At 43.5% G+C, this 27,011-nt stretch overlaps 1 protein-coding gene and 1 pseudogene across 2 annotated transcripts in view; both read left to right on the plus strand.

Annotated features, from left to right (window-relative positions):
- The window catches only part of LOC134899817 (prostaglandin reductase 1-like), an 86,519-nt gene extending 76,556 nt beyond the window's left edge, over positions 1-9,963 (plus strand). For both annotated transcript variants that reach the window (XM_063914199.1, XM_063914200.1), the window contains 5 exons: positions 1,132-1,249; positions 2,029-2,184; positions 2,629-2,734; positions 6,991-7,109; positions 9,798-9,963. In XM_063914199.1, the coding sequence (XP_063770269.1) occupies positions 1,132-1,249; positions 2,029-2,184; positions 2,629-2,734; positions 6,991-7,109; positions 9,798-9,908 (610 nt within the window). In that variant the 3' untranslated portion in view covers positions 9,909-9,963. The remainder of the gene's footprint in view (positions 1-1,131; positions 1,250-2,028; positions 2,185-2,628; positions 2,735-6,990; positions 7,110-9,797) is intronic.
- Positions 9,964-25,112: 15,149 nt separating this feature from the next.
- On the plus strand, positions 25,113-25,231 carry LOC134949780 (5S ribosomal RNA; annotated as a pseudogene).
- Positions 25,232-27,011: the final 1,780 nt, after the last annotated feature.

A 27,011-nucleotide genomic window follows, 5' to 3' on the forward strand; every position in this document is an offset into this window, starting at 1 on the left:
TAGATGGTTACTGTCTGCTGTGTGCGTGCGGTACCCTACTTACTGTGATAACAGGTCAAAATATGGTCCAGTCCAATGCATCATGCTAATCAGTGCTTGGGATCAAAGGACGCAATCTTTGTTTGTTTTTTCTTCCTGTGGGTGGCCAGCATTAAAAAAAAAAAAATTCACACCCTGTTAAGTTAACATTACAGGTTGTCTCCCATAGTTGATAGTCCGAAATCTGAAATATTCCAAAAACCGTAGGTTCTGCGTGCGCCATGTCATTGACGTCGTCTACTTTTCATAACGTGACAGGCGTGGCTTACCTGTAGCTCCGACTTTGTCACCAATATCTAACTTTTGGGACCCCCCTTCTCTAGTTCTGCTATGTGGGTGCCATTCCTGCCTGCTCTTTTTCTCACCGGATCATCTCCACAAAGCCGTCTGACTCCTCACTGGGAGCGACACTGCATCCCAGCGGACCCTACTCGCCAGTATGAGGGGGGAATCCAATTTGCCTCGAGAAACGGGGGTGGGGTTCTGACAAAAAAAAATTCTCCCTATCCTATTTTCCAGACAAAACTACCTTTTTTTTCACAAGAAAAATACATAGGATCCACAAAACGTTTTGCAGCCGCAATTGGGTAAAAAATGTGTACTTATTGGGTATTTGGTTTTTCCAGCCTGAGGCAGACAAAGCAAGCAATCTGCGCTAAGTGTCATCTTCCGAGCTAATTGGATTGCCCGGTCGGCGGTAATTACATTAGCTGTGGGAAATTACTGCAGCTAACAGGATACTAGCCTAGGTCTGTTCCCAGATCCTTCTACTGCTGTCGCTGCCTGCGCTCCTCTGGCCAAGCTGCCACCTACCATCAGCGGCTCGCGGATCCGTCCCAGCGTTGACCCCGCACCACAGATTGCCTCCTGTGTTCCAGGTGAGCTCTCCAGGAATCTTCTCCACCCCGACACGGACCATGGTCAAAATCCAGCAAAATCCGAAATGCTTCTGGTCCCAAGTATTTCGTGAATATATAAGACTCAACCTATATTATGAATTAGTTTACTTTCTTCTTTAGACAAGTTTAGTGGAGAAAATTGCATTAGAAATAACTGACTGCACGTGTATGACTTTGTTATTTTAATCATCAGTTTAACGGCATACTTTGGCTTATTGGAAATCTGCAATCCTAAAGAAGGAGAAGTGGTTCTTGTTAACGGTGCAGCTGGAGCAGTTGGATCAGTGGTTGGACAAATCGCAAAGATCAAAGTACGTAAACTTAGTGATCCATTACAAATTAAAAAAATATAAAATCTATTTTTATTTTGGAGCTTAAAGTAATTAATAGTCTCAAAACCTTTAAATAATATCTTGTTACTTAAGGGTGGAAAACATTTTTTGTTATTTATCTGGCTCCAGATATAATTTTTTTTTTTAGATGTACTTTTCTTAAAACCAAGTATGCAGATCAAGTTAGACATTTGTAAGATATGAACAATCTAATTTTAAAAATGCCAAACCCAATATCTTAAAGGAGTGTTAAACATACTAAAGTTAATAGTCTGTTGCACTTTTCCTATCTCTGTGGCACAGCTTCCTCCATACTTACCAACCCTCCTGTCTAGTAGATCTCTCTGACTTATGAGGGCATGAGAATGTCCATTAAGGCAGGACACAGAGAGAAATGCTGTGCCCACTACCGTTCTGCAACATTGTGATGGGCAAGGTCATATGCACCAGTAAGTCTCACTCACCCCCAGCTTCACACATATCAGAAGGGAGCGCCAAAAGTCAGCAAATGTAGTTTAAATGCCCCATCTCAACAGGGAGCCCTTCTCTGTGTGGCTAGCTGAGAGTGAAAGTTAAGGTACAGATGTGTTGAGCATGTGGAGTTGACTCTGCAGGGAGTCCCTGATGGTTTATGTCAGCATTATGACCGCAGCTTTCTCTTCTCAATAAATGTGTTTTCATGCTTTCCTCTTTCCATAGTTACTTGTAAGAGAATTTTATTATTTTTAATATTAACATAACATACTCTTTCTCATCAGGGCTGCAAAGTAGTTGGATCTGCTGGCTCAGATGAAAAAGTCACATATTTGAAAGAAATTGGGTTCGATGAAGCATTTAACTACAAGACAGTGGACTGTTTAGAAGAAGCCCTGAAGAAAGCGTCTCCAGAAGGCTATGACTGTTATTTTGAGAATGTAAGTTGAAGTTGTGTAAACCCGAAGTCAAAATGTAATTATATTTCTAGTTATGCCACACACTGATATAATTCATAAAATGATACAAATAGCGCACACATCTTGGAATTCAAATAACCAATCACATATTGACTAAGGCTGGGTACACACCTAGCCTATTTGTCTGCAGTTCCTCCATCACACTGACCGAGCAGTCTATTAGATGAGCTACACACATTTACCACCAACTGACTGCTCGATATGTTTGTCCACACATTACAGCTGGATGGGCATTTGCCCGACCCCTCTGGAACTTCAGTGTTGGCGGTCTCCGCAACCAATGTATGGGTGGTCAACTGGTTGTCCCTTATACACCACCAGAACCTGAAATATTTTTGTATTATAATGGTTTTGTGAGTACAAAGAAAGCAGATGATGGGTTAATCAGCATACTCTGCTCTGCAGGTGGGTGGGAAGTTTGCTGATGCTGCTATTCCACAAATGAAGACCTTTGGAAGAATTTCTGTGTGTGGTGCCATCTCCCTGTATAATGATGCAGTGCTTCCATCAGGTAATTTTTCGATAAAATAATACATGTAATACAGTGACGTGCGGTGAGGTAAATGGTTGAGAAAGCACTGCCAAGTACCAGAGCCAGATTTACACACATACATGAGCCAAAGCAGCGGTGGCCAACCTGTGGCTCTTGAGCCACATGCGGCTCTTTCTTTCTTCAAATGTGGTCCTAACACACAGTCACATGACCACAACAGATCTGGTAACCACTGCTCTCCAGAAAAACACGTAGCAGCACTACGGGTACTTAGAACTGAGGGGGACAGATACTAGAGATGAGACACCCACCAGCAAACAGAGGACACATAATGGGCTGCTGCAGTGGCATGAATTGGGGGAAGCTGAAGTGACACATGAGGGTGCTGGCTGAAGTGACAGTAGGGTGCTGGTTGGAGTGACAAGAGGGTGCTGGTTGGAGTGACAAGAGGTTGCTGGTTGGAGTGACACATGGGGGAGTTGAAGTGTATTATGTGAATCTGGATTTTTCAATCTATTTTATGTGGATCTGGCTTTTACAATGATTTTATGTGGAAGTGGCTTTTTCAATGAATTTTATGGTGGCTTTGGCTTTTTCAATGTATTTTATACCAGGGGCGTGTCCTAGAAGGCACAAGGCCACCCCCCATTTTTGCATGTGCGCCTTCGGCTCGATGTCGGCTCTTTGACATACCGAACACTTTTTTTTTTTGGCTTTTTGTCTCTGGTTGGCCACCCCTGAGCCAAAGGGTGCATCTGGGCATTATACACAGGTGCAGCAGTATATACTGCTGGAAATTTGGTGAGTTTTGATCAGAGATGTGTGGAAAAGGCAGGCATGACAGGTACTGTCTCACCTGCCATAGACTTTTTACTCCAGAGTTTTCACTATAAAAATGCACTTGGTGCTACAGGAGGGGTGGTTATGTGCAGGAATAAAATTAAATTACTTCCCTTGCAAAGATGTCTTTTGTGTTCCAAGAAACCAATGTTCATGGACATAAAATGATCAAAAGAAGGGAATACAGTAGTGCGATACCCTTATGGCATTTGGTAGTAGAGATCAGTAAAACAAACGTATATGGTGCATATAGGTGTTGACAAACTTCTCCTATGAATCGGGTGTCACACCCCTATGGTATTGTGCATTGGGGTCTAATTGTTAGCATCTGTTCCTCACAGCACTGAGGCCATGAGTTAATTTTCTAGTCATGGCATATCAATATGTAGTTTGTAATACTATGTCCTTCCTCTGTGTGCTCTGGATTTCTCAATACAGGTTGATTACTTGGCATCTGACAAATTAACCCTATTGTGCTAGTATGTTGGTGATACAAATAAAAGACACCTGAGCCACTGTGCGCAGGAGCAGCTGATGATACTATAACTCTAAAAGAGGTTTTTCCTACTCTCCACCAATGAGTAATGCAAAAAGACAGAGAGACCGTTACACCAGCGCTCAAATGTATATAATAGAAATACTTATTCCAAAAATGGAAACAGGTCAGTGACGTTGTGTCCTTGTCTCCTTTTCCCAGTCAAATAGCATGAAAATCGGAAAAGAGAAAAATGTGCATAGTATAATACAGTTTTAATATAAAGCACATACAATATAATAAAAAATTTTAACACACACAATAAAATGATCCAGCTGATACAATAATTTAAAAATAACGCGCTGGGACCAATCAGAGTGCGAGCGGGAGCTTTATAAACATCAGGTAAAAAACAGAGTTTTAGGAAAATTCTTAGTGCGCACTAATATAGCAGCTGGACACACCCCCTTCAGTAGAAGGTTCCCAATTCCTTCACCCAGTGGTGTACATGCAAAAAAAGAAATATTTGAAGGGGACTTATCCTGCGCTTCTTGATAAGATCACCGTCACACTAGGCTCCCAGAAGTGTTTTGTTGGGCTCATATGGATGGCATATAAAAGAGAATATCGTATATAGTGACGTACAATTTTACTCATCCATGTAACAAATAACAATGCAGTAACAATATACACAGGTTAAAAACATTCCATATTTGGCATAAAAATAGCAGCAATGGTTAAAAATGGCTCAATGGCCTGGACTGGATTAAGAGGAGAAATGGAAAATTACCAGAATGATTTGAACTGCATGAGCAGTTCAAAAACAGCTTGCGGGTTTTTAGTGGGACAGGGGAACCCGGGAATCCCCTATACCTCGCTGTACTGCACTGGTCAGTCCTCCGGCACTCCTCAGCTCACTGTCCTGTCTCCACCAACGCGTTTCAACCTCATACAGAGGTCTTTTTCAAGGTGTAAAGTGATTTAATGTGCTGCTGAAAAAAAAGATCTATTTAAAAGTCCTGTGGCCAATCACCTTTCGGCGGCCGCAGCTGGACCCTATCTTAATGATTGTTCCACTCTGTCCCATGTTGTGTGGCTCCACCTCTCATTTCCTGTTAACAGGAAATGAGAGGTGGAGCCACACAACATGGGACAGAGTGGAACAATCATTAAGATAGGGTCCAGCTGCGGCCGCCGAAAGGTGATTGGCCACAGGACTTTTAAATAGATCTTTTTTTTCAGCAGCACATTAAATCACTTTACACCTTGAAAAAGACCTCTGTATGAGGTTGAAACGCGTTGGTGGAGACAGGACAGTGAGCTGAGGAGTGCCGGAGGACTGACCAGTGCAGTACAGCGAGGTATAGGGGATTCCCGGGTTCCCCTGTCCCACTAAAAACCCGCAAGCTGTTTTTGAACTGCTCATGCAGTTCAAATCATTCTGGTAATTTTCCATTTCTCCTCTTAATCCAGTCCAGGCCATTGAGCCATTTTTAACCATTGCTGCTATTTTTATGCCAAATATGGAATGTTTTTAACCTGTGTATATTGTTACTGCATTGTTATTTGTTACATGGATGAGTAAAATTGTACGTCACTATATACGATATTCTCTTTTATATGCCATCCATATGAGCCCAACAAAACACTTCTGGGAGCCTAGTGTGACGGTGATCTTATCAAGAAGCGCAGGATAAGTCCCCTTCAAATATTGCTTTATAAACATCGCCAGGAGGACACGGACATACATACCCTTGGAGGCTTACCCAGAGAAAGACCCCGGTGAGAGTTGGAACGCACGGGTGCTACAACGGGGGAACCGGAGGACCACTGGAGTGAACGCATACAGCAAGCCTGGAGCTGCAGCCCGGGAACTTAATACCTATGCTTGTAAGAACTTGCCAGTTCTTTTCATCTGACTGGTAATTATTTACTCTGCAAGTCTGCCAAGGATACACCAGAACTTGACTATATTGTGAATTCTGTTGCCATATATGGAGTATCTATTGTTTATGCCTAGTTGAGAAGTTTTGAGTAGTTCTCATACAATATTGATACAGTACTTGCATATTTTCTACCCAGCCTTTACTATAGGCGCTTTTGGTGCAACATTCTGTGATTTTGAAATTATTGTATAGGCTGGATCATTTTATTGTGCGTGTTAACATTTTTATTATATTGTATGTGCTTTATATTAAAACAGTATTACACTATGCACATTTTTCTCTTTTCCGACTTTCATTTTTGGAATAAGTATTTCTATTATATACATTTGAGCGCTGGTGTAACTGTCTCTCTGTCTTTTTGTATGTTGGTGAGTTTAGGGCCTAATTCGGAGAAGTACGTAAACCCGATAGATTGCGTACATCTCCGATGGTGGGGCATGTGCCGAACAGGTCCTACATTGTCATATGTGCCCAGGGAGCTTCATACTGCCGTTTGGGGGCTGGGAGTATGCGGTGCTGGGAAGCATTCCCAAAAACAGGGATGTCTCCCCCGTTTTTGGGAAGTTCCTAGGTCAGGGTCGGAGTCTTCCAACACAGAGGGCCATTCTGAGTAATTTTAGGATTACTCGGGTGGCCTCGCAGATGGTCCGGTGCTGGGTCTTAGGACACAGCACTCAGATCTGCGATGCTGGCAGGAGGCATCTTTTTCCATCAGACGCCTCATCCTGCATTAGCATAGTTTCACGTTTCTGCATCCAAAGACGCAGCAGCGATGTGAACTGCATCAATCTCTTAAGCCTGTAGACTGTAAGCTCCTTGCTCCTTGGCAGGGACTAGTATAAATGACATATATTCTCTGTAGATCCCTTAATAGCTTGGTGTGGCTACAGGAATGATAATTGTTTTTGTGTTGATATGCAGTAGGATACACAGTTGTTATGCTGCATTGTATAGTTGCAGTGATCATTACTGTTATATACTGATATCTAATGTTCTTTATATTTCCCTGATAGGACCCTATATTCAAACATATCTTGTTACTAAACAACTCCGCATGGAAGGGTTCCTTGTGTCTCGCTGGCAAGAGAAATTTCGGGAGGGACAGAAGCAACTCCTGCAGTGGGTTTCAGAGGTAACTGCAATCTATATGTTGATGATGTCATTATAACTGGATTAAATGCACATTAGAAGATATTTACTAATAATCTGATGTAACATTAATCTAGGGCTAGACATGCCATAGTAAATTACTTTTCTGTCTTTAAACAAAAAGAACTAACATTTCTCTTATTAACAATTTGTTGAAAACCTTAAGCTATTCTTACTTTTTGCAAAGTTTTTTTCTTGTAATTATTGGTGTTAAGGTGTGTACACACGGTAAGATTTTTTCTTACGATTTTGACTACATAGTCAAAATCGTAAGGAAAGTTAGTGCAGATCGCAAGGTGAAAGTCACCTTGCGATACCTATACACGGTCCCGCGAGGTCGGTTTCGGAAGCCTAGATAGGCTGTACAGGCAAGTCAATTTTGACTATCTCGTGTAAAAGATTGACACTTAGCCAAAATCGTACATAGTCCGTATCGCTAGTCCCTATCGCATAGTGAGAATCGGGGCTAGCCCGAATATCACCGTGTGTACACACCTTTACTCTGACTCTGCTTATGAGATTGCTGACAATATAGTCTATTTGGGTGCAGATACAGCTGGAACAAGTGTTGCACAGGGTGGAGACTGGGATAGTTGTGAGTAGTGTAGATGGAAGTACAAGTTAGAATAATGAGATGTATTTTCGAGTGTGATTTGGTAGTGAATTCTATTGGTGGGTAGTGACACGTGAGAAGTCTTCTGTGCAGGAGAGAGAGTGGTGACTACCAGTCGCAGATCAGAGGTATCTCTATGAGGGACAGCATAATGAGATGAGCTTTGAGAGGTATGACGGTGAGGGTGAGCAATTTTTACTGAATTCTAGGGGACATGAGGAGCCAGTTTAGGCATGTACACAGTGGTCAGATGCGGAGCAGCAAGAGATCTAGATCTAGACCACTCTTGCTGTAGGATTTAAGATGGTGGGAAACAGATCGATGGTGATATTTGCATACGTGGCTTTGCTGCAGAGCCATATTTGATAGAATTTGATATGTCTTGTTAGAACATAGTGGATTCCGGTAGGGCAGATATCATTTGGTTCTGTAATGGTTCAATATACTAAAAATTAGTGATGAGCGAGGTTCGGTTTTACTCGGTTTTACTCGGTTCTCAAAACGGCATCTTATTGGCTATCCAAAACACGTGACATCCGTGAGCCAATAAGATGCCGTTTTGAGAACCGAGTAAAACCGAGTAAAACCGAACCTCGCTCATCACTACTAAAAATTACATTTTATTTTTTGCAAATATGAAAAGAAAGAGATTGGCTTAATTTTAGGGCCATCTAAATGTATGGGCACACTTGGCAGAGGCCCAGAGCTCCTCAATTCTAGGGGACTTCCAGCAGGGACGGGCTGGTACCTCCGGAGCAGCTTGGCAGGCAGAAAATGCTACCTGGACACTCTGAGAATTTCACACAATCAGAGCAGCTAAGCAGCATTCTCTACCGTCCTCTCAGCCTGCAACCAGTGAATGGCTGTCAGCAAGCTGATTGGTGGATGGCTGGAGCTCTCCACCAATCAGAGTGCTGACATCCATTCACTGACTGGAATCATGTGGAGATATGGCGTGGGACCGTAAGGAGGGGTTGGTTATGATTTTTTTTTTTAATTATTCCCATGAATAGGTGTGTAGAGGCCACAGTGCATTGCCCAGGGTCTACAATGCTGTTAAGATGGCCCTGGTCCGCTTAGTAGCAGTATAGGTAATTTAATCACAAAATTATTTATAAAATGTGCACTTTTAGAGGCCTGTTTATCAAGCTTAGTTTCATAAAAAATAAAAAAAAATAAACTGCATGTCTGGCCAAAGAAGCAAAAAAGACGCCCGACACTAAAATATTCTCACGCTACCTGGCCGCTCACGCACGCCAGGCATCTCATGCTGCATGGTGTATTGAGGCAAGATGTATGAGGACACATTTGTACTAATAGCCTTGTGCATGAAATTTCACGAAAATGTCCTGCAGAAGGCTAATTGAGCTGCAGATCACAGTCCATATTATTTTCAATGGGGACTACTATCTGACCCCTATGTACCAAACTCCAAAAAGCAATGCTTTGAGTTTAGCCCCATTAGTTTACGCCATCTTCAGATGCTGTAAACCACTTTAAGCCTATGGTGGCATGATAGCAGGGCCGAGCACTTTGGATCGCTCTGCTGCTGCCTCCATCAAGTGCCAGCTCTGATTCCGGGAACATGCACAGTGTCACAGGGTCTGCATGCGCACAGTGTCACAGGGTCTGCATGCGCACAGTGTCACAGGGTCTGCATGCGCACAGTGTCACAGGGTCTGCATGCGCACAGTGTCACAGGGTCTGCATGCGCACAGTGTCACAGGGTCTGCATGCGCACAGTGTCACAGGGTCTGCATGCGCACAGTGTCACAGGGTCTGCATGCACACAGTGTCACAGGGTCTGCATGCGCACAGTGTCACATGTGACACTGAATCTGACACTATGTGCATGCAGACAAATGTGAAAGACTCTTCTAAAATGCCAGGGAAGTAACTCAAAGGGACAGAGGCTATCACTAACCGTGTGAGTTACTACATAGCTGGGATATTTTCATTAAAAATGAAAATGTCTGTCACTATGCAGATTGTTTGTAATCACTGCAGTGCCATAATTATTAATCATTAGTTACAGTACACATTACTCTTGTTTTCCAGGGAAAGCTGAAATATCATGAACACATCACTAATGGTTTTGAGAACATGCCAGCTGGATTCATGGGGATGCTTAATGGAGAGAACATTGGGAAAGCAGTTATAAAAGTCTAGATTTTTTTTAATGTACCATTGTTGCTGTTTTCTCTTCATTAAAAAAATGACATTGCTTGGGTGTTCTTAAATCTATAATTTGTCAGTACTATGTAAGCAGTCATGCTTTTTATGATGCTCAGGACCAAAATCACCCAGGGGTAATAAAGAAAGTGATTCCTTTCATTGTCCTGGAGTGTGTGTGTGTGTGTGTGTGTGTGTGTGTGTGTGTGTATATGTGTATGTATGTATATATATATATATATATGTGTATATATATATATATATATATATATAATACACATCTCATCTCCAGAACAATAAAAAGTCTGTTTATAACTTGCGCCAGGGCTGTTGCCTGATCTTATTCCCGAGCCACATTTTGGTTCCTACCAGACCACAAAACAGAATTGGAATAAAACCCAAGCGCTACCTCTCAAGACCGGACCTTTTCCAGTCAGGATATTTTTCTACACAAAGTTCACTTCATACACACATAGTGCACTTCGAGAAGACCCTCCAAGAAAGTCTCTTTCTTGCTTCCAAAGGGTTCATGCAAAAATAAAGAATAGTTGATGAGAATCCACACACTAATAGATTCTATATGTACATCAAGACCTTTTTTGGGACACTGACCTTAAAACAGTGCCCTATTTGCACATAATGGTATCTTTGTATGTATAGCTCTTATGTAGAAATTTTAATTCATATATGTGCCACAACTAGACAACAGGAACCCAGAGACTGACCTTAAGTAATACCCTATGTTCATATAAAGGTTTATTTTATTGCGTCCTGGTTGCTGATATTCCTGCGTCCCTCTGGTTGTATGTGTCGTCACCCAACCAGCCAAAATGGTGGTTTCAGTCCCCTCTCCACAGGTCACTGATAGGTTCCGGATGAAGAATTCTTTTTCAAAGAGTCACAAAGAGCCACCGAGGGCAGTGGGTGACAGGGAGAGGTTGACAGGAAGGGTGACAAAAGGAAGAGCCAGTTGGTGACACCAGGGAGAGTCAGTGGGTGACAGGGAAAGGCAATGGGAACTGGGAGAGGATAAGAGCACTGGGTGACTGACTGGTAAGGGTGACAAATATGCAGTATTACAATTTTCTTACCTGGGCCCAGAGCTGCAGTGCTTGTATGGTGGTTCCTCCTTGTATATAACGCCAGGGGCGGTCATGAGTTTGTGATGTTAGATCCCCTGTGCGGGATCAGTACAAAATCCCGCTGGACGGGATCCCGGCGGTCGGAATACCGACACCGGAATCCCGACCGGCACAATCCCGACAGGGGTGGTGAGCAGAACGCAGCCCTTTGCGGGCTCGCTGCGCTCGCCACGCTGCGGGTATGGTGCCTCGCTACGCTCGGCACACTAATTTATTCTCCCTCTATAGGTGTCATGGACACCCACGGAGGGAGAATATGTCGGGATTGCGCCGGTCGGAATTCCAGTGTCGGGATTCCATCCGGCGGGATCTTGATCGCATCCCCCCTGTGCCGGTGGCAAGGACATCCTCACAAGGAAGCTGGGGTTGGAGCAATTGGGAAAGGAGAGGGAAAGAATCCAGTTGGAACGCACTGAGTTAGACAGCAGTTGACAGCTCAGCCAGTCAGCTGCTCTAAGTTACTGGGGGATGGGCGGGCTGGCAGCGGCATACAGTATATACAGTATGAGTCAGTCTGATTTATTGCAATGCCACACGGTCCCTCCTAATTGACAGGGTAGGCATGTGCCTTGGTATCCCCTTCCCCCCCAATCTGCCAATGTGTGTGTGGGTATGTATATATAATTACTGACAGGATGTCTGTCAGTAATTATATCTCTCAAGATTGCATCTTCATCTCAAATACGTTGATTTTTGATGAACTCTTGAAACTTTTGAGCTGATCACACAATGGCAGATACAGTCACTTCCCAACTGAGGTCTTATTCTGTATTATCGGGATAATTTCCCCTCAAATCAACTGTGATATCACAGGGGTGTATCAGCACTTTGATACTGATTTGTGGACTTTCTGGTCACATTTCCCAGTACCATTATGAAGGCTTCATTTGCAATAAAAGCATCCGCATTAAAGAAAGTTTGTTTTACAACCAGTCATTCAGCCTCGCTTATACATAAACATACATAACACATGGCTCCAGTTCAGAACATGGGACCCCATGGGCTATGGATGTCTATTGGGAATAACAAACAGAAACCCAGAGGGTGATTAGTGATGCATGAGACAATATAATAAATATTTGATGATTTTATCAAACTAACAATAAAAGTGTTCACACACCTCCCGGGGTTATTTGTGTATATGTACACTTATATTAACATATAAAGTCACAGTATTAATATATAATTGCCTCTTGATAAAGCTGCCCTGTTGTGCAGAGGAATGCATGGTGGATACAAAGCGTCTGGATACTGACTGTTTAGGTGACTTTTTTACCTTTGCACATGTGGATTTACCTCATACCAATTATCAGTGGCGCCAACTTCAACATCTATCACCGCATTTAGCCACTTAACATCCAGTGACCCGCAGTGCACCCAGCATTAGTGCCAAGCAGGGTCTGGCTCTGGGGACAAACAGACTGCACCCAGTGGTGTCACAAGGCGGGTGCAGGGGGGTGCGGCCCACACTCGGGTGTGACGCCTAGAAGGGGTGACACCAATCTGTGGGCTCCTACGCAGTGACAGGAGCCAGGTGCTGCAGTGTGAAATTCTGCTACAGCACCTGGCTTCTGTCACAGAAGAGGAGCCGGCAGCGCTGCAGACAATCTCTGGGGACAGCCCAGTACAGCCGAGCATCTCCGGAGATGCTGGGCATGCCCCCGGAGTACGATCTGCTAGGCCACGCCGCTTTATTTGTGACCACACCGCCTTTTTGCCACGAGCTCGCCTCAGGCGCGCTGTCATATCAAGGGTGCGCACTGGGTGTCACCACACCCGCTGACGCCTCTGACTGCACCTCAGCCGCTGTAACTGCAGAGACCCACAGCGCACCATCGATCAGCACTCTATAAGGACCGTCAGCAGTCACATGTAGTCCATCTGTTCCCAGCTGCACCATTGGGGGGGTCACGCTTATCCCCATCCTTCCCTTGAGCAGGTAGCAGCAGCAACCTCTCTCACCAACCCAGCACAGATGCCACTGTGTGCTGGCCTGGGGAGAGGGGCAGCTGGAAAAGAAGTCATTCCTTTCTCTCCCTGCGTCACTGTGTGATGTGAGGGGGGGGGGGGGTGATCAATCACCTGCCCACTTCCTGCCGCCGGTGTCCATCAGCCCCCATGCCGGCACTCGCACCTAATTTGCGGCCGCACAATACCAAAGAATTTTTAATATTTCATATGAAGGGGGGCTGGCCACACCTACCTGCATTGACCACGCCCCCTCTCAGTACCTGGGCGCGGCACAGCTGTTGGTGCCTCTGCTGAGCACTGACTGATCATTAGTAGTGTAAAATGCATACATTGGCAGAAATGTGTGTGCAAAACAGGCCATAAATGAAAATAATGGTATGTATTCTCTCCGATGGGAAATTTAAAATCAGTATTAGCTCCCTTATAAACACAACAATGGGCCCAAGTCCACACACACACCAGAAGGAACGCAGCTCTGAATGTTAACTCATTTCTGTGAGAGACCATGAGAACCCGCACTGAAATCAAAGAGGCTGCTAGAGCTCCCTCAGCTGATAGGAAATATCGCTCATATAGCGTCGCACTTCGCTAAACAGGTCGTATAAGTAAGATGCAAATACAACTCATTACCGTAACCCAGACTAAAACACAGGGGATGATACTATAAGGTGCCAATTTTATGTCTTTATGTCTTGTACGGGATTAAAAACAGTCCATTAATAAACTAGAGATGAGCGGGTTCGGTTCTCAGAGAACCAAACCCTACCGAACTTCACACCCCGAGCCCGGATCCGAGCCTGGCTCGGGTTTTCCCACCTGACTCAGAAACCAGAACGAGGCAAAACATCATCATCCCGCTGTTGGATTCTCGTGGGGTTTGGATACCATACAAGGAGCCGCGCGTCGCCGCCATTTTCACTCCAGTCCTGGAGAGTGTAGTGAGAGGTCGTGTCTCCATCCTCAGTGTCTGTGCGGGCGGGAAAGTGGGGTGGCAATTATAGTTCTGTCTTGTGCTGCTCAGTCCAGTGTAGTGTCTTATGTTGCATCAGTCAGTCCCAGAGACCAGTCACAGTGGTGGTATCCTCTGCTGCCATATATCCAGTGCTGCTGTATAATAAGTCCCTTACAGTGTTGCTGTGTTGTCCTGCATCAGACCAGTGGTAGTGTCCTGTGCATCAGTCAGTCCAGTGACCAGTCACAGTGGCGGTGATCTCTGTTGCCATATGTCCAGTGCTGCTGTATAATGAGTCCCTTACAGTGTCGCTGTGTTGTCCTGCATCAGACCAGTGGTAGTGTCCTGTGCATCAGTCAGTCCAGTGACAATTCACAGTGGTGTCCTCTGCTGCCATATGTCCAGTGCTGCTGTATAATAAGTCCCTTACAGTGTTTCTGTGTTATTCTGCATCAGACCAGTGGTAGTGTCCTGTGCATCAGTCAGTCCAGTGATCAGTCACAGTGGTGGTGTCCTCTGCTGCCATATGTCCAGTGCTGCTGTATAATAAGTCCCTTACAGTGTTTCTGTGTTGTTCTGCATCAGACCAGTGGTAGTCTCCTGTGCATCAGTCAGTCCAGTGATCAGTCATAGTGGTGGTGTCCTCTGCTGCCATATGTCCAGTGCTGCTGTATAATGAGTCCCTTAAAGTGTCGCTGTGTTGTCCTGCATCAGACCAGTGGTAGTGTCCTGTGCTGTATATTATTTACTCAAAATAAAGGGGTTAAATAAACCCTGTAAAAATGGCAAAATCAAAACTCCAAACCGATTTATATGCAACAGATAATAGGATTTTAATACCTACCATTAAATCCTGTTCTCTTAGTCCGTAGAGGATGCTGGGGACACTTCAAGAACCATGGGGTATAGATGGGATCCGCAGGAGACATGGGCACTTTAAGACTTTTAAGGGGCGTGAACTGGCTCCCCCCTCTATGTCCCTCCTCCAGACTCCAGTTATAGGAACTGTGCCCAGGGAGACGGACATATCGAGGAAAGGTTTTATTGTTAAACTAAGGTGAGATACATACCAGCTCACACCATAAACACGCCGTACAACATGGCATTTAACAGAATTCCAGTCAACGGCATGAACCATGTCAGCAACAGGCTGTCAATAACAGAAACACAACCTGTGTGTAAACATAACTAATAACAAATAACTGCAGACAGAGTCCGCACTGGGACGGGCGCCCAGCTTCCTCTACAGACTAAGAGAAAAAGATTTACCGGTAGGTATTAAAATCCTATTTTCTCATACGTCCTAGAGGATGCTGGGGACACTTCAAGAACCATGGAGTTTATACCAAAGCTCTAGAACGGGCAGGAGAGTGCGGATGACCCTGCAGCACCGACTGACCAAACATGAGGTCCTCATCAGCCAGGGTATCAAACTTGCAAAATTTCGCAAAAGTGTTTGAACCCGACCAAGTAGCTGCTCGGCAGAGTTGTAATGCCGAGACCCCCCGGGCAGCCGCCCAGGATGAGCCCACCTTTCTGGTAGAGTGGGCCTTCACTGATTTCGGTAACGGCAATCCAGCCATAGAATGAGCATGCTGAATCGTATTACAGATCCAGCGCGCAATAGTCTGCTTGGAAGCAGACGTCCCAATCTTGTTGGCAGCGTACAGGACAAACAGAGCTTCCGTTTTCCTAAGTTGAGCCGTTCTGGTGACATAAATCTTTAAGGCCCTGACAACATCGAGAGATTTTGAGTCCGCAAAGGCGTCAGTAGCCACCGGTACCACAATAGGCTGGTTCATGTGGAACGATGAAACCACCTTCGGCAGAAAATGTTGACGAGTCCTCAACTCCGCTCTATCTTCATGGAAGATCAAGTAAGGACTCTTGTGAGAAAAAGCCGCTAACTCAGACACCCGCCTTGTGGATGCTAAGGCCAATAGCATGACCACTTTCCAAGTGAGAAATTTCAACTCTACCTTCTGTAAAGGTTCAAACCAATGTGACTGAAGGAAATGCAACACCACGTTAAGATCCCATGGTGCCACTGGGGGCACAAATGGAGGTTGGATGTGCAAAACTCCTTTCACGAAAGTCTGAACTTCTGGAAAGAAGGCCAATTGTTTTTGAAAGAAAACCGATAGGGACGAAATTTGTACTTTAATCGAGCCTAACTTTAGGCCCGCATCCACACCTGCTTGCAGGAAATGGAGAAAACGCCCTAGCTGAAATTCTTCCGTAGGAGCCTTCTTGGATTCACACCAAGACACATATTTTCTCCAAAAACGGTGATAATGTTTTGACGTTACTCCTTTTCTAGCCTGAAGAAGTGTGGGAATGACTTCACTGGAAATACCCTTTCGGGCTAGGATCTGGCGTTCAACCGCCAAGCTGTCAAACGTAGCCGCGGTAAGTCGTGATATACGCACGGCCCCTGCTGTAACAGATCCTCTCATAGAGGAAGAGGCCAGGGATCTTTTATGAGTAATTCCTGAAGATCTGGATACCAAGCCCTCCTTGGCCAGTCCGGAACAATGAGGATTGCCTGAACCTTTGTTCTTCTTATGATCTTTAGCACCTTTGGAATGAGTGGAAGCGGAGGGAACATGTACACCAACTGAAACACCCATGGTGTCACCAATGCGTCCACTGCTATTGCTTGAGGGTCCCTCGACCTGGAACAATATCTCTGAAGTTTCTTGTTGAGGCGAGACGCCATCATGTCTATTTGAGGAATTCCCCAAAGACTTGTCACTTCTGTGAAGACCTCTTGATGAAGACCCCACTCTCCTGGATGGAGATCGTGTCTGCTGAGGAAGTCTGCTTCCCAGTTGTCCACTCCTGGAATGAATATTGCTGACAGAGTGCTTGTATGTCTTTCCGCCCAGCGGAGACCTTTTGTGGTCTCCGCCATTGCCGTCCTGCTCTTTGTTCCGCCCTGGCGGTTTATGTGCGCTACTGCTGTTATGTTGTCCGACTGTATTAGGACGGGCAGGTTGCGAAGAAGACGTTCCACTTGAAGAAGGCCGTTGTAAATGGCTCTTAACTCTAGAACGTTTATGTGTAAACAAACTTCCTGGCTGACCATTTTCCCTGGAAGGTTTCTTCCTGTGTGACTGCTCCCCAGCCTCGGAGACTCGCATCCGTGGTTACTAGGATTCCGTCCTGGATCCCGAACTTGCATCCCTCTAGGAGGTGAGAGCTGTGCAGCCACCACAGGAGTGAGATTCTGGTCTTGGAGGATAGGAATATTTTTCCGGTGCATGTGCAGATGGGATCCAGACCACTTGTCCAATAGGTCCCACTGAAACACTCTGGCATGGAATCTGACAAATTGAATGGCCTCGTAGGCCACCACCATCTTCCCCAGCAATCGAGTTTGACCAAACTCTGAATTTCAAGAGCTTTCTCTTCTGGAAGAAAAACTCTCTGTAATTCCGTGTCCAGAATCATTCCCAAAATCGACAGCCATTTCGTTGGATTCAACTGTGACTTCGGCAAGTTTAGGAGCCAACCATGTTGCTGTAGAACTGTCAGGGAGAGCGCAGTGTCCTGCTCCAGCTTGTCTTTGGATCTCGCCTTTATCAGGAGATCGTCCAAGTAAGGGATAATTGTGACTCCTTGTTTGCGAAGGAGAACCATAATTTCTGCCATTACCTTGGTGAAAATCCTCGGAGCCGTGGACAGACCAAATGGCAACGTCTGAAATTGGTAATGACAATCCTGAATAGCAAACCTCAGGTAAGCCTGATGCAGAGCATATATGGGGACGTGTAAGTAGGCATCCTTTATGTCGACTGACACCATGAAATCCCCTTCCTCCACACTGGAAATCACTACTCGGAGAGATTCCATCTTGAATTTGAATTTTCTTAGGTAAAGATTGAGGGACTTTAGGTTCAGAATTGGTCTGACCGAACCATCCGGTTTCGGAACCACAAACAGGCTTGAATAAAAGCCTTCTCCCTGTTGTGATGGGGGAACCCTGATAATGACTTGATTTAGACACAACTTTTGTATCGCATCGCTTACAACCTTCCTGTCCGGAAGAGAAGCTGGTAAGGCCGATTTGAAAAATCGGTGAGGGGGCACGTCTTGAAACTCCAGTTTGTAACCCTGGGACACTATTTCTAAAACCCATGGGTCCAGGGTGAACAAGCCCAGAATTCACTGAAGAGCCTGAAACGTGCCCCCACTGGTGTGGACTCCCGCAGAGGAGCCCCAGCGTTATGCGGTGGATTTGGCAGAAGCCAGGGAGGACTTCTGCTCCTGGGAACCTGCCACGGCCGGAGATCTTTTACCTTTTCCTCTTCCTCTATTGGCAAGGAAGGAATAACCTCGGCCTTTTTTGTATTTATTTGGCCAAAAGGACTGCATATGAAAGTGGTGAGCTTTCTTTTTTTGTGGAGGAACATAAGGCAAAAATGACGACTTATCCGCGGTAGCCGTAGATACCAAATCAGTGAGACCCTCACAAAACAAGACACTACCTTTAAATGGGAGAGACTCCATAGCTTTCTTAGAGTCAGCATCAGCATTCTATTGATGAATCCACAATGCTCGTCTAGCTGAAATTGCCAAGGCATTGGCTCTTGATCCCAAAATGCCAATATCTCTCGCCGCCTCCTTTAGGTAGGCCGCAGCGTCCCTGATATAACCCAGAGTTAACAGGATGCTATCCCTATCTAGGGTATCTATATCAGATGACAAGTTATCTGCCCATTTTTCAATAGCAGTACTCACCCACGCCGATGCAATGGTTGGTCTGAGCAGCGTACCTGTGGTGATGTAAATGGATTTTAACGTAGTCTCCTGTCTACGATCCGCAGGATCCTTAAGGGCTGCCGTGTCAGGAGACGGTAAAGCCACCTTTTTAGACAACCGTGATAGAGCCTTGTCCACAATGGGAGATGATTCCCACTTATCTCTATCCCCAGAGAGGAACGGATACGCCACCTGAATCTTTTTGGGAATCAGAAACTTTTTGTAAGGATTTTCCCACATTTTTTCAAAAAAGGTATTCAGTTCATGAGAGGGCGGAAATGTTACCTCAGGTTTCTTTCCCTTAAACATACAGACCCTATTATCAGGAACAGCAGGGTCCTCCGTGATATGTAACACATCTTTTATTGCCACAATCATGTACTGGATGTTCTTTGCCAATTTTGGGTCTAATTTGGCATCACTATAGTCGACACTGGAGTCACTGTCCGTGTTGGTATCTGTGTCTAACAACTGAGCAAATTAACGTTTATGTGACCCCGAAGGGGTCTGGACCTGCACTGATAAAACATCCTCCACAGGTTTCTTCCATGTCTGGTTCTGAGTTTCAGATTTATCTAATCTTATTAATAAGAGCCACATTAGCATTCAAGGCATTCAATACATTTACCCAATCAGGAGTTGGCGGTGCTGACAGGGACACTCCCACAGCCGTTTCTGTCCCTACCACAGTCTCCTCCTGGGAAGAGCACTCAGCCTCCGACTCAGCCCCCCATTTTGCACCCTGTTACTTGTACAGCAGTGTTTGGAGGAGAGGACCAGCGTCTCTGCAGCTTCTGTGAAGAGAAAATGGCGCTGGTGAGAGCTGTGAGGGCTAAGCCCCGCCCCCTTAATGGCACGCTTCAGCCCCGGTATTTTCTTAATATATATTACTGGTGGGGGTTCGGATCTTGTGCCCAGGCACTCCAATCCACTCTTGCCAGCCTTAAAAAGAGGATTTTATGTTGCCCAGGGCGCCCCCACGCCCTGCACCCTGTAGTGCCGCCGTGTGTGGGAGCATGGCGCGCAGCGCGATCGCTGTGCGGTACCTCAGAAAGCCATCACTGAAGTCTTCTGATCTTCTTCTACTCACCTGTCTTCTGACTTCTGGCTCTGCAAGGGGGGTGACGGCGGGCTCTGGGAGTGAACCCCTAGGCGTACCTAGTGTTCCAAACCCTCAGGAGCTAATGGTGTCCTGTAGCCAAGAAGCAGAGCCTTTAAACTCATTAGAAGTAGGTCTGACTTCTCTCCCCTAAGTCCCACGATACAGGGAGACCATTGCCAGCAGCCTCCCTGAAAATAAAAAACCTAACATAAAGTCTTTTCAGAGAAACTCAGTAGAGCTCCCCTGTGTGTGACCAGTCTCCCTGGGCACAATTCTAAGACTGGAGTCTGGAGGAGGCACATAGAGGGAGGAGCCAGTTCACGCCCCTTAAAAGTCTTAAAGTGCCCATGTCTCCTGCGGATCCCGTCTATACCCCATGGTTCTTGAAGTGTCCCCAGCATCCTCTAGGACGTATGAGAAAATAACATTCAGAGATATATACAGTACAAAATGCTGCTAAATATTTACAGTAGAGTACAGGAATTGAAGGAAACCACTGGAAGGCACTCATAGCCTAATATGGCTGACCACATTTACTTACAAAACTCATTTTTGGTTTAGCGGCAGTTTAGCACAACAGCAGAACATACTGTACACATATTTTATAGCCATCAACAGAACCTAAACCTGGTAGTGGAAGTTTGCACAAAAATGAGCCTAGCCTTATTTCCTACAGTAGGTCGGTGGATATCAAAGCCTTCTCAATGGTGCCATTTCTGCCATCCATCATATTTGACAGTGCCACCAAGAGGCGTAGCATGGAGACATGACACCTGGAGCAGGGCCATGTCACGGCGCCCCCACCCACCACCACACACACATACATACATACATACATACATACATACATACATACATACAGTAGATTCACACACATTTAGGCACAGACATACATAAACACACACATACAGTATACACAGATATATACACACATATACACAGATACAGTTGTGCTCATAAGTTTACATACCCTAGCAGAATTTGTGATTTTCTGGCCATTTGTCAGAGAATATGAATGATAACTCACAAACTTTTCTTTCACTAATGGTTAGTGGTTGGGTGATGCCATTTATTTGCAAACAACTGTGTTTACTCTTTTTAAATCATAATGACAACAGAAACTACCCAAATGACCCTGATCAAAAGTTTACATACCCTGGAGATTTTGGCCTGATAACATGCACACAACTTGACACAAACGGGTTTGAATGGCTACTAAAGGTAACCATCCTCACCTGTGATCTGTTTGCTTGTAATCAGTGTGTTTGTATAAAAGGTCAGTGAGTTTCTGGACTCCTGAAAGACCCATGCATCTTTCATCCAGTGCTGCACTGACGTGTCTGGATTCTGAGTCATGGGGAAAGCAAAAGAATTGTCAAAGGATCGGCGGGAAAAGGTAATTGAACTGTATAAAACAGGAAAGGGATATACAAAGATATCCAAGCAATTGAGAATGCCAATCAGCAGTGTTCAAACTCTAATTAAGAAGTGGAAAATGAGGGATTCTGTGGAAACCAAATCACAGTCAGGTAGACGAACAAAAATTTCAGCCACAACTGCCAGGAAAATTGTTCGAGATGCAAATAATAATCCACAAATAACTTCAGCTGAAATACAGGACTCTCTGAAAAAAAGTGGTGTGGTTGTTTCAAGATGCACAATAAGGAGGCATTTGAAGAAAAATGGGCTGCATGGTCGAGTCGCCAGAAGAAAGCCATTACAGGTTGAGTATCCCATATCCAAATATTCCGAAATACGGAATATTCCGAAATACAGACTTTTTTGAGTGAGACTGAGATAGTGAAACCTTTGTTTTCTGATGGCTCAATGTACACAAACTTTGTTTAATACACAAAGTTATTAAAAATATTGTATTAAATTACCTTCAGGCTGTGTGTATAAGGTGTATATGAAACATAAATGAATTGTGTGAATGTAGACACACTTTGTTTAATGCACAAAGTTATAAAAAATATTGGCTAAAATGACCTTCAAGCTGTGTGTATAAGGTGTATATGAAACATAAATGCATTCTGTGCTTAGACTTAGGTCCCATCGCCATGATATCTCATTATGGTATGCAATTATTCCAAAATACGGAAAAATCCCATATCCAAAATACCTCTGGTCCCAAGCATTTTGGATAAGGGATACTCAACCTGTACTAGGCAAATGCCACAAAGCATCCCGCTTACAATACTCCAAACAGACATTCAGGCTGGGAGGACTCAAACCATTGGGTCTTAATGAGTATATCAACTACAGTGTCTTTTTATAAAGATACATTCAACCTCTCCCTTTCTTTTCTTCTTGCTTTAATTGATGCCCTCTAGGGATCACAACTGATCTGTATTTACACCTATTAATATCAGTAACTTCTCACACAATACGCATTTACCCTCATTTCCTATCGTTGTCCTTACCTAGTATTCTTTAATTTCTCGTGGCACATTCACTTTATTTAATTATTTTTAATTACACTGACATACACATTATCTCACAGGATATTTTCACAGATTATAATGGATAAACAACCCTCCCCCTTTTTTTGTAACCACTTTTAGATATCTCCCCATATTGGCAGTTTCCATCATTCATTATTATTGTGTTATCACATATACCCTATCCTGTACGTAATTGTTACTTTCCTTTCTCCCCCCCCCCCTTTGTTTCCCTCTCATTTCACCTTAACTCTTCCTCTTATTTCAATACCCATATCACCTTCATCACTGCCCCATTTCTCATTTCTATTTATATCTCATTTGTTATTGGTACCACTATATTATTATCATTAGTACTTAAGTTTTCCCCATTTTTTTTTCTTTTTCACATCTTTGTTACATCTTCTCCACCACACGGATCACCTCTGCCCCTCCTTCAATTACATAATCACTTTCTGTGATCCACATCACAGCTCTCCTAATTTGATCTCCTTTCACTTTTGCCACAACATATTTCTATACCCACTACCCCCCTTTATAGTCATCTGTGATCTTTTCACATTTTCTACCCAGGACGCAACATCCACCATTTCATATTATTATTATTATTTTATTTCATTTTATTATTGTGTGTGAATATGTGTGAGTATGTATGTGTGTATATATATATATATATATATATATATATATATATATGTGTGTGTATGTGTATATATATATATGCATATGCAGTATGTAATAATTTCTTTATATACTCATTTTTGCAATAGGGGATCTCCCCTGTAAAGTATCGGTCTAGCATAATCATGATGAACTTACAGCTCAGTGTCTTCCTTTATCTGACAGACCAGATCATTTGCTCCTTATAATCCCTGTAATTTTGTCTATTTTGTCTATTTAGAATTACCAATCAGTTGTTCTTGGTTCTATCACGTAATTAGTGGAAAGTCATGTTTTAATTAATCTTTATTTTTGGCTGTGTTTCAAATTTTAAATTTAATTTAATTTCTTTGTTTTTTCATATATATATATATTTTTTCCTTTTTATGTGGTATCATCTGAGGGGCTTCTCTGCTGAATCCAATTGGTCTCTGAGTATAATACACAGCCTGTGTGGCTGCATGAATCCATGATACACAGCTGATGAAGGACACAAATCCGTTTATCTATCCCAGCTGTTTTGATCTAGATTTGTCCAATGATTGGTGAAGTATCGGTTCAGACCACTTTAAAAACCTGCAGGGACGTAGCCCACAACAGGAAGTGATCAAGCCTGGCTGACGGGTGAAACGCGTCTTCCGACCTCCCGCCGACTGCCTTCTCTCTCCTGAGTTCCATACATCCACCCACACCCGCCGCTGCCCGGCGCCCTGCTCAGCCCCGCAGGAATATCATCCTCCAACTGCTGCTAGTGTTTCCAGCCTCGGACTGTTTTTCCTCCTTCACCTCAAGTACCTGCTCCCATCGTATGCCTGCGGCTGCCCACTCTCCATATTAGAGATCCATTGCTGCACGCTCCTGTCATATGCTTGCGGCTGCCCGCTCTCCATATTAGAGATCCATTGCTGCACGCTTCCGTCATATGCCTGCGGCTGCTTGCTCTCCACATTCGAGACCGACTGCTGCACGAACACCCGTCTGCGCTGCACGTTCCTCCAGCGTGGTCGCACCTTCCGCCTTCATCCACTGAGAACCGCTGCTTCATTAACGGAACTTTACCTCACTACTGGCAGCTAAGGTCTTCCACGGGCACAGGACGGTGACTGGTGTCTTCTCTTCGCGGTCACCACGGGCATCCCCTTCAGTGACAGGTTCCTCACACATCAGGATTGGGATTCCTTATCCAACATTTGCCACGGGTAATATCAGTACATTGTGTTTTTTTACCCACAGCATTTCAATTCCCATTCTTTTCCACTTCTTTTTTAAATCCCCCATCCAATCAATTGTTACTCCCTTGGAATATTTTGTGAGAAGCATCAATCTATATATTTATTCATTCCCCATCATTTTCCATATTGCTTATCCACTCTATTTGGTAAAAATTAATTGCACTTCCTTTTACAATACATGTATATTTATTTATTTATTAATTATTATTCCTTTTCCAGCATTTCAATATTGCTTATCTACCCCATCTTTTTGAAAGATAAATTGAACTTCGGCAATAACGTATTCAGTGGCATCTATTATTATTTATATCAATCATTATTTGTCCAATTAAAGAACGTGATTGATGCCAATATGTTAATTAGTCTTCAATTGTTCAGTAATGCTATATCTGAAGCCATTTACTCAATTTAACTGCGTTTAAATTTGCAAGATATCTCTGCATACTTATTATATGTATTCATAGGTTCAGAGCTTGAGTACTCATTACATTGTTATCCTCTCTTTTGGCTCAATTATCGATACTTGCTTGTATCTGGCATTAGAAACATTTTGGGTACTTTTTTCAGCCTAGGACACTTTGTTACCTTTATCACTGCTGTGAAGAATCTGACCACAATTTATCTAGTTTATCTATAGCCAGCACAGGTGTTTGCCTGTTTCTCCATTATATGCCATTAATTGTTATCAGCAATTATTGTTTTGAAATGTTTATTGGAAACTAATTTTCAAACTTTCCAATTATCCTAAGGGCTTCTTTTTTGCAAGTCTTCTGCTTTCTATTTCTTTGACTCTAATCTATCTTTTCGTGGACTCTCACCATTGATTCAGGGTTTATCCCTGTCTAACATTGGCAGCAGATCCATCTTTTTCCTCCATACTATACATTTCGTGAACTCTCATCAGTGATTCCTGAGTCTCCGTTATCGCTCGTTTTTCTTTTACGATCATACCACACTGGAAACGCCCAAAGCCGTCTGATCTTGGAAGCTAATCAGTGTTGGGCTGGGTCAGTACTCTAGTGGGCGACCATTGAGGAAGACCCAATGTAGTAGAACTCACATTGGTCCGTTTTGCTCAGAGTCTAACACTGACAGCAGATTCACCTTGCTATCTTACTCATCCTACGAATACTACAGTCTTTAATCTCTAGAACACTTCTATGCTTCAACTATCCTAATTTGGACTATTGCGGGGCCTATACACATTGGCAGCTTATCTGTCTTCCAAACGATTTAATTCTTAGGGCACTCTTATTGTATTTTGGCAGTCGGAATTATTATGCTAATATTAGCATTTAATTGTTATTAATTATTTGATGATTCAGTTTATTTCATTTTTGCCTCATCAAGTATCAGCATTTATTTGCTAGCTACTTTGTTATATTATCTGAATGTTACTCTGTTGACCACTGACTGATTCTTACTCTATGATACAAATAAAAGTTATATTTTATACTTATATTTATCTCTAATCTTTCATACATTATTTAAAAGTAAAGAGTGCGCCCACAAAAGAGTCTCTTTTTTTCTTCATACTGTTGTTGTTAGCATGCCCATTGACTCAGGGTGCACCACCAAATTATGATTAGAAAACCATGTTTTCTTTGTACTCGTTATTTTGGTCAAATAAATTGATACTTTATATTTATTATACACCGGTGCGGTATCTCTCCAAATACATTACTGCTCCAATAATACACATACATGACGTTACTCCATTATATAATTGGAAACCTTATGATGTCTGATGCTTGGTATGTTCAATTTATGTGCTGTATGAAATACGTGTTGAATCTATCTTTGTGGCATGTCTGTATAAATGCGTATGTTACCATATAATGAGGTGTGCGCTGTGCGTATTTGCAAGCATAGCGACTCAGAATGTGTGGAGTCTGTATGTTCTCTCTATGTAATATTTTTGACTTTGACAGTCCACCCTTTGGCAGTAAACAATAACTGCCATAAATGATTAACATAAGAGAAATATTTCAAACAATAATCAATGACCTAGACACACGTATGTATTCATTTCACAAATCAGACATTTGACTATATTTGGGGAAGACAGGGAGGAGGACGAAACATCCTCTATATGCACTCGGTGGTCACGGGACCACTGGTTGGGTGTGGGACAACATTCAACCTATAGAGTATGCTGGGACAGTGCTTTGGCCTATAATGTCTGATTTGAATGAACATTTCATACATACATGTACCTACGTCTTCGTACACTGATGTTCGGATTCGATTGAGGTTCTGCTGGGTAGAGGGAGAAAACACGAACAAATCGTGAAAGTGACATATAAAATTTTCATGATTTACATATTCCTATCATTTTCTGAACATTGTTTCCATTTCTGGAATGTATGCTAGGTCTATTTCATCACTGAACAAGGGTTATAAGTAGTGTCCTTCCTAGATAACATAAACCTTCGGAGTTCGGGGAGCCACTCATAAACCTTTCTTCAACATATATTAATGAGCTCTTTATCTGCTATGTGTGAATAGCCATTGTCTGATTGTTCCTGATTACCTCCCAATTTCCTGAAATTGGTGAGATTTAAACATACCAAGGATTTATCTATGGTACTGGTGGATCTTAAGACTAGGGGGTCTAGTTATATTATATTCATTGTCCACCAGTCCCCTCCCCCTTCCATGTAATTCAAGTACCTCAGCTAACTCTAAAAAAATAATGGCACTAATCCTGCATCATTTCGTCTTAGAGGTACCTGTGAGCACATCCAACATTTCGTTTGGTTTAAGACCTTACCCACTAGTGAGTGGTAATCACTCAAGGGATGTCTGTCACCTTATTGCTAGACTGACATCTCTG

The sequence above is a fragment of the Pseudophryne corroboree genome, chromosome 1, assembly GCF_028390025.1.
Source record: "Pseudophryne corroboree isolate aPseCor3 chromosome 1, aPseCor3.hap2, whole genome shotgun sequence".
NCBI classification, from domain to species: domain Eukaryota; kingdom Metazoa; phylum Chordata; class Amphibia; order Anura; family Myobatrachidae; genus Pseudophryne; species Pseudophryne corroboree.